General features: G+C 36.5%; 1 protein-coding gene across 1 annotated transcript; it reads left to right on the top strand.

The window, feature by feature from the left end:
* The first annotated feature begins 264 nt into the window (after positions 1–264).
* Positions 265–4,780, top strand: LOC138323380 (TATA-binding protein-associated factor 172-like). Its single transcript, XM_069268006.1, has 5 exons — positions 265–379; positions 967–1,009; positions 1,193–1,322; positions 1,615–1,706; positions 2,305–4,780. Exons 1-5 carry the CDS (start codon positions 265–267, stop codon positions 2,576–2,578), a joined length of 654 nt encoding a protein of 217 aa, XP_069124107.1. The 3' UTR covers positions 2,579–4,780.
* Positions 4,781–9,496: the final 4,716 nt, after the last annotated feature.

Here is a 9,496-nt window from a genome sequence, read left to right as displayed (position 1 = left end):
GTTCATAAGAATGATATACATAGTAGATTTCGTAGAGAGTGTCAACAAATGGAATTACACAATAATGAGATTCATCTAGAATTGGTGTTTAGCGTAATTTTACCACAACCTTACCCCAGTCTTTCAGCTCAGCCATCGTGACTCCAATGTAGCACATAGACTCTGGTACTCCCGTCATACAGTGTAAGCCACATAGACTCTGGTACTCCGTATCATATGTAGCTACCATAGAACTCTGGTAATCCGTCCTCCAAATGTAGCACCATGACTTGGTACTCGTCCATCACTATATGTCGTACATTTGATCTGGTACTGCCGTCATCAAAAAGTAGTACATTGAATCTGGTACTGCCGTCATTCAATAGTAGCACTAGACTTGGTACTCACGTCCATCCACATTTGTTGCACATTGATTGGTTACCCGTATCCACATATGTAAGCCACATAGACTTGGTACTCCGTCCCTCCACTTATGTAGCACCATGAATTTGTTATCCGTCCAACATATGTAGGCCACCTGAGACTCTGGTAATCCCGTGTATACATATTTTCAGCTCATTTTAGATTGAATATGCTTATTTAGCCACCATAATCGTAACTCCGTGTCATAAGCATATTTGTTATATATATCCATATAACCCAAAATGAAGTAATGTGTAACATTGTACATTTATGGTATCAAATGAGGGATCAATATGCCTCACGGTTTGACTCTATGTAAAGAATAAACCACATACCTGTGTGCATGAACATCTGATCCCAGCCACCACTTTTTTTTACTTTTTCATTATCGAACACACATGCCACATTACAAAACGCACGGAGAGCACGCGTCTGTTTGGAGCGCGTGCGCGAGTCCGTGAATATAGTCGACATGACCGATGGAAGCATGTTTTGAAGACTACTTAAAAATCTCATGACCTTATTTAAATGTTTCGCAAGAAAATTGACGCCCTTATGCAATAGTATGGAAGCATTCACGGATCACGGCATATAATATTGTCAACAGGTAAGGCCTATACTAGTATTCATATTCATACACTATTTGAAATAATTTTATCATGGCCTGTTGTTTGCTATCTTCTGTTAAGTCGCCAAATGTAAAATTAAACTGAAAATAATTGAAAGTCTTGAAAGGATTACACCAACCTCCCCTGATCATTTGACTATTTGGCTTTTATGTGTGTTGTAGATTCAACAATGACCCATCTATAGACCTTCTCCTGTTGACCACACATGTTGGTGGTCTTGGCCTTAATCTGACAGGTGCAGACACTGTGATATTTGTGGAGCATGACTGGAATCCAATGAAAGACTTACAGGTAGGAAAGCCAAGATATATATTGAAGAACATGAAAATAACCAAAGTTCACTGAGAAAAAGTCAGTGCCCTGTCATGTTCTGTTAAACGTGTGGAGGATATTTGTGTTTGTCTGTTTTCTGGCCTACATTATTAAGTTTAGGGGCAAAATATGAAGACTTTTGAACCCCTTTCCAGAGGAACATTAGCCACATGTTAACTAGCTTAAGTGCTGTTGAATACTTTCAAAGCAGGTAGCTCTGACTAATTTTGTAATTTTAGATGATTCTATTTACTATCATTTGAATCCACAGGCGATGGACAGGGCACACAGGATTGGACAGAAGAAGGTGGTCAATGTTTATCGTCTGGTGACAAGAGGAACACTGGAGGAAAAGATCATGGGGTAAGAATGATAAGATATTTCATCTACCTAGGAAATGTCAAGCTATGACAATCTTATCTACTACGATGCTCCTGTGATACACTCCAATACAAGATCTAACAACCCCATGTTTTGAGGTCTACTTAGCATGACACCTGGCCTAGAATTGAACATTTTGAGACATTTCCAGACATTTAACCTCACAGAAGATTTCATATGTGACATGCTGATTGGCTAACCATAGGGGTCATGTTGAGGTGACCCCAAACAGGGAGTTGATAGAGCTTGTATTGGAGCATAACATAGAGCATCGTAGTGGAGTGGAATTGCAGGTCTAATTTTCATTAGATTGAAGCTACGAGGGGATTTCTTAGGGTTTCTTTTAGCTGAAGGGATTCTGTCAAGATTTTATCAAAGTGACCATGCACTTTAAATACTGCTTGTGATAGGTGGTGGCATGGTAACACAGTTACATTTTACCCTTGATAAGCAATTTTTTTAATCCTGAGTTAATGACTGTATAGGCAATAAATCGATAATCATAGCAATACAATTTTCATTCTGGTTGTATATAGACTATCTAAACAATGTCTTAGTCACTTCCTCTATATTGACACAGATTGCAGAAATTTAAAATGACCATTGCCAACACTGTGATCAGCCAAGAGAATTCCAGTCTTCAGACCATGGGCACAGACCAGTTGTTAGACCTATTTTCATTGGATGATGAGAAGAAGGGTCAAAGTTCAGCAGGTTCTAACCAATCAGAATCTGGTTCTTCCAAGAAGGAAACTGTTTCCTCCATGTTAGAGAACCTTGGTGACCTCTGGGACGAGGACCAGTATGACTCGGAGTATGACATGAAGAACTTTCTCAACTCCTTAGCCACGTGAGAATGGCTAATATGTTTTTGTTTTCTGTCACAAACGCACAAACCATTGTTTAGCCACTGATAAGAGACTATCTTTGGATCAGGTGTATGTCGTAGTATGTTTGTCCAAGAGACCAGTATAGAGATTAATTTCAGAATTTGTTTTGAGTGTTATAGAGAAACTTTGGTTTAAAGAAAGCAACGATTGCCAAATATTAGAGTATTCAAGCTGAAGATATTTTAACGTGTTGAAGAATGGTTTTATCAGTTATCTTTCATGTTCTTTTTACCTTCATTGCCAAAAACAAGGGATTTCACATTACTATGGGCCAGGCTGTTGACCATTTCTGGTAGAGGCCTTGGTATTATAACTGAACGAAGTGATTGCATAAAAACATTCTTCTAGTGCTACATATATTCACAATATTTTTGAGTGCTATTCACAGTATTTAAGTGCTATTGACAAATCATTACTCATCTTCAAATTTAATGTATAATTGATACTTCACTCTAATTAATTTTCATCAACTTCACAATCATCGAACAAATTTGAAATCCATTGTTAATTTTCCTTCTATTGTTCACTGTTCAAACATTGAAGGTAAACAATTTACAATGACCGTAGTAAGTTCTATTATCAAAGTATCACAATGACTAGTAGGATTTATTATCAAAATATCATGTCTGTAGTAAGTTCTATTATCAAAATATCAAAGTGTCTTTAGTATTAGATGTAAAGTTCTATTATCAAAGTATCACAATGACTAGTTAGTTCTATTGTCTAAGTATCACAATAACTAGTAAGTTCTATTGTCAAAGTGGTCATATTTCATTAGTTCTTCAGAGTGACTTCCTTCAAGCTTCTAGTCTTTTAATGATTCAAACATCAAATGTTTCATTATTAGTATGAAATGGGTGGAAATAAATCTTACTCATTAATCATTTAAATTAAAACTATGATTTGATGAAGATTGTAGTAGCTAGGTAAGTTATTGTAATATAGCTGTAGGCTCATGGGCATCACGACAAATTCTTGTTGTTTCACTTGTATATCAGTTCCTTGAATCATTTACTAGATAGCCAACCAGCTCCAGACTCCTTCTTTATATCTAGTGCTATAATATACTAAAAACAAACTTCTTCTGCGGCTGGACGAAATTGCACGATTTTCATTTCAAAACATTTTTGCAGAGATTAAATTTTGCTGATTAAAAATTGAATGGAACTACTTTTCAATTTGATTATGCAAGAATTGTGAAAGATATCGATTACGCATAGATAAAATTTCAGGAAAATAAATCATACACAAAAGGAAGTTGGTTTATGGTAATTACTGTTTGTCCTTATTCGAATTTGTTTCCTGAGATCTTGAATGAAAATTTTCTCATCAGTTACATCCCTTCACACATTCGATGACCTGTTCTAGGTGGTTATTGTTTTCTTCATATAAGTGCAACTTTTAATCTTTGTAATGATATAATTCAAAGGTCAAATCATTCATTAAATATCTTGGCAAACCAGACAAGCTTGAATTTTAGATTTAGGAAATGTCAGTGAGATTAGTGAGTGTATGTGAAGATTGTATATCCATGTAAAAGTAAAAGGCTGAAAGGCGAGACAGAGACAGTGTCACTTGTATATCTTAGGACGTGTACTCAAATGTATGGCATTTACTCAATGTATTGTGTGTGTACTCAAATACATGGCATTTACTCAATGTATCAGGAGTGTGTACTCAATTGTGAGACTTGTAGTTGTGTGTTTAAGACGTAACATATAGAAAAACATGGTATTTGTATAACAAATGGTCTTGAGAGATCATTGATAGTGTGATCATCGCTATTGAGAGAATGATGATCATGTGATCATTGATATTGAGAGAATAATGATCATGTGATCCTTGATATTTAGATAATGATGGTCATGTGATCATTGATATTTAGATAATTATGATCATGTGATCATTGATATTATGAGAATGATGATCTTGTTTTCCTTGATATTGATAGAATGATGATCATATGATCATTGCTATTGAGAGAATGATGATCGTGTTATCCTTGATATTGAGAGAATGGTGATCGTGTTATCCTTGATATTGAGAGAATGGTGATCGTGTTATCCTTGATATTGAGAGAATGATGATCATGTGATCATTGATATTGCAAGAATGATGATCGTGTTATCCTTGATATTGAGAGAAAGATGATCATGTGACCATTGATATTGACCATTGATATTGAGAGAATGATGATCATGTGACCATTGATATTGAGAGGACATCACCATAGGAACTAGGATATGCATCGTGTAGATCATGTGACCTTGATATATTGAATGAATGTTGATCATGTGACCTTTTATAGTACAAGAATGGTGATCATATGACCTTTGACACAGAACATCCTGTGAACTTTGATATAGAGCAAATGTTAATGATGTGAGGAAGATTGGTGTTCTAGAATGTACCTGTGTATGAAGGATGTAGTCTTGATTTGTTGTTTATAGTTTGTTTATTATGAATGTATGAATAATAACTCCATTATATTAATCAATGAAAGAGTCTGTTTACCTAACCATGCCAAGACAACAGATCAAATATCTTTTGTTGTCAATAAACTTGTTTTGTTTACCGATATCAGGTTCAGATTATCATTGGAACATTGTGCACACAGGCTTGCTATGTCATATGTAGACAATAATTTGATTCATTAGAATAAGGACAACATCCAGTTTGTGTTAATTCTTAGCTCTTTAAATGACATTTTAATTAGTCAGAGGCACGAGCCAGTATACAGTGCAAATGCTCATTAATTTCAGGTTAAACATAACCTACAGATCATAGTCTGATATTCACAACCTCCGTGTTTACAACCATTGATCTCTATAGACACAACCACTGATCTCTATAGGCACATCCATTGACATCAATATGAACAACCATTGATCTCTATAGCACAACCATTGATCTCTATAGGCACAAACCATTGATCTCTATAGGCACAACATTGACATCAATATGAACAACCATTGATCTCTATAGGAACAACCATTGATCTCCATAGGAATAACCATTGGTCTCTATAGACACATCCATTGACATCAATATGAACAACCATTGACCTCTATATGAACAACCATTGATCTCTATAGGAACAACCATTGATCTCTATAGACACAACCATTGATCTCTATAGGCACAACCATTGATCTCTATAGGCACATCCATTGATCTCTATAGGCACAACCATTGATCTCTATAGGCACATCCATTGATCTCTATAGGCACATCCATTGATCTCTATAGGAACAACCATTGGTCTCTATAGACACATCCATTGATCTCTATAGGCACATCCATTGATCTCTATAGGCACATCCATTGATCTCTATAGGCACATCCATTGATCTCCATAGGAACAACCATTGGTCTCTATAGACACATCCATTGATCTCTATAGGCACATCCATTGATCTCTATAGGCAACATCCATTGATCTCTATAGGCACATCCATTGATCTCCATAGGAACAACCATTGATCTCTATAGGCACATCCATTGATCTCTATAGACACAGCCATTGATCTCTATAGGAACAACCATTGATCTCTAGGCACATCCATTGGTCTCTATAGACACAACCATTGATCTCTATAGGCACATCCATTGATCTCCATAGGAACAACCATTGATCTCTATAGGCACAACCATTGATCTCTATAGACACAACCATTGATCTCTATAGGCACAACCATTGATCTCTATAGGAACAACCATTGATCTCCATAGGAACAACCATTGATCTCTATAGGCACAACCATTGATCTCTATAGGCACAACCATTGACATCAATATGAACAACCATTGATCTCCATAGGAACAACCATTGATCTCCATAGACACAACCATTGGTCTCTATAGACACAACCATTGATCTCTATAGGCACATCCATTGATCTCTATAGGCACAACCATTGATCTCTATAGGCACATCCATTGATCTCTATAGGCACAACCATTGATCTCTATAGGCACATCCATTGATCTCTATAGGCACATCCATTGATCTCCATAGGAACAACCATTGGTCTCTATAGACACATCCATTGATCTCTATAGACACATCCATTGATCTCTATAGGCACAACCATTGATCTCTATAGGCACATCCATTGATCTCCATAGGAACAACCATTGATCTCTATAGGCACATCCATTGATCTCTATAGACACAGCCATTGATCTCTATAGGAACAACCATTGATCTCTATAGGCACATCCATTGATCTCTATAGACACAACCATTGATCTCTATAGGCACATCCATTGATCTCCATAGGAACAAACCATTGATCTCTATAGGCACATCCATTGATCTCTATAGACACAGCCATTGATCTCTATAGGAACAACCATTGATCTCCATAGGAACAACCATTGATCTCCATAGACACAACCATTGAGCTCTATAGGACAGAGCCATTGATCTCTATAGGCACATCCATTGACATCAATATGAACAACCATTGATCTCCATAGGAACAACCATTGATCTCCATAGACACAACCATTGATCTCTATAGACACAGCCATTGATCTCTATAGGCACATCCATTGAACATGAACAACCATTGATCTCTATAGGCACAACCATTGATCTCCATAGACACAACCATTGATCTCTATAGACACAACCATTGATCTCTATAGGAACAACCATTGATCTCCATAGGCACATCCATTGACATCAATATGAACAACCATTGATCTCTATAGGCACAACCATTGATCTCCATAGACACAACCATTGATCTCTTTAGACACAACTATTGACATCGATATGAACAACCATTGATCTCAATAGGAACAACCATTGATCTCAATAGGCACAACCATTGATCTCTATAGGCACAACCACTGATCTCTATAGGAACAACCATCAATGAAAGAGTCTGTTTACCTAACCATGCCAAGACAACAGATCAAATATCTTTTGTTGTCAATAAACTTGTTTTGTTTACCGATATCAGGTTCAGATTATCATTGGGACATTGTGCACACAGGCTTGCTATGTCATATGTAGACAATAATTTGATTCATTAGAATAAGGACAACATCCAGTTTGTGTTTGTTCATAGACACAACCATTGATCTCCATAGGAACAACCATTGATCTCTATAGACACAACCATTAATCTCCATAGACACAACCATTGATCTCTCATAGGAACAACCATTGATCTCTATAGGAACAACCATTGATCTCCATAGGAACAACCATTGATCTCTATTGGAACAACCATTGATCTCTATAGAGCATTGATCTCTATAGACACAACCATTGATCTCTATAGACACAACCATTGATCTCTATAGGAACAACCATTGATCTCTATTGGAACAACCATTGATCTCTATAGACACAACCATTGATCTCTATAAGCACAACCATTGATCTCTATAGACACAACCATTGATCTCTATAGGAACAACCATTGATCTCTATTGGAACAACCATTGATCTCTATAAACACAACCATTGATCTCCATAGGAACAACCATTGATCTATATAAGCACAACCATTGATCTCTATAGACACAACCATTGATCTCTATAGGAACAACCATTGATCGCCATAGGAACAACCATTGATCTCTATTGGAACAACCATTGATCTCTATAAGCACAACCATTGATCTCTATAGACACAACCATTGATCTCTATAGGAACAACCATTGATCGCCATAGGAACAACCATTGATCTCTATTGGAACAACCATTGATCTCTATAAGCACAGCCATTGATCTCTATAGACACAACCATTAATCTCCATAGACACAACCATTGATCTCTATAGACACAACCATTGATCTCCATAGGAACAACCATTGATATCTATAGACACAACCATTGCAGAATTAATATCAAAGCTCGAATTCATCTTGGTAATGTCAACTTTCAGGGCATTAAAGCAAAAGAGTTGGAAGTCAAAGTCCGTGTAAGATTATGCTTACAATAAGATCAGCATTGAAAGAAACTCACACGTACCTCAGACATTGTGCGTCGTACGGAGAGATTCAGCCCGTCCTAGCAAACAACTGTTCATAATGTACTGCCTTTCTCTGTAACAGGTATGCTTTTGCCTGTCTGACCAACTCTACCGTTATCACTTATGGAGAATAGGGAAATGTTGGTGATTATAGAAAATGTGCTCTGACTCCCATCGGTGACCGACGATGTCATATGCATTGTTCAATAAGAAAAGGAAAGACTATTTCTCAAAATCTAGTCAATCTGATTAAAACCAGCTTCTTGTTACTACACGTACTGTACGTGCTATTCTACGTGCTTTAATATTGAAATTCAGATTGTCCAAGAAAACAACTGTTCATAAATACATACATGTATGTACCCACATTCCCTGTAACAGATATACTTTTGCCTTCCTGACCATCTACTCTACCGTTACCACTAATGAAAAATAGAGAAATGTTGGTGATGATAGACAAATGTGTTTTGGCATCTATAAAAAAAAGAGGAAAGATTATTTCCCAATTTAGTCGCCTTTTACAATCATGTACAATTCTAACACCCTATCTGCAGGCCCGTTTGTAAGAACGTTAACCCTTTATTGAATGCAAATAATGCAAAGATATTTGAAGTGTAATTATAAAGATAAAAGATTGGAATCGGTGCGCTTATAGTTACATATTGTTATGATACAGTATACCTGTGGACAATTAATTTGTCTTAGTGGTCGGCTCTCGAGTTTTGTTGTTTCCATATTTAACTGCTGTTATATAACTATAACTCGTCTGTCATTACCATTTCTAATGTCCATTCGCTTTGACCATTTCTAGAGTTACAACGGTGATAGAACTTTAAGTATACTGATGAGCGTCATTATCTCTACAGATTCCTTAATGTTGCTACCTA

The sequence above is a fragment of the Argopecten irradians genome, chromosome 1 (assembly GCF_041381155.1).
Source record: "Argopecten irradians isolate NY chromosome 1, Ai_NY, whole genome shotgun sequence".
NCBI lineage: Eukaryota > Metazoa > Mollusca > Bivalvia > Pectinida > Pectinidae > Argopecten > Argopecten irradians.
Note: the sequence above shows the minus strand (reverse complement) of the source record. Positions and strands in the feature narration are given on the sequence as shown.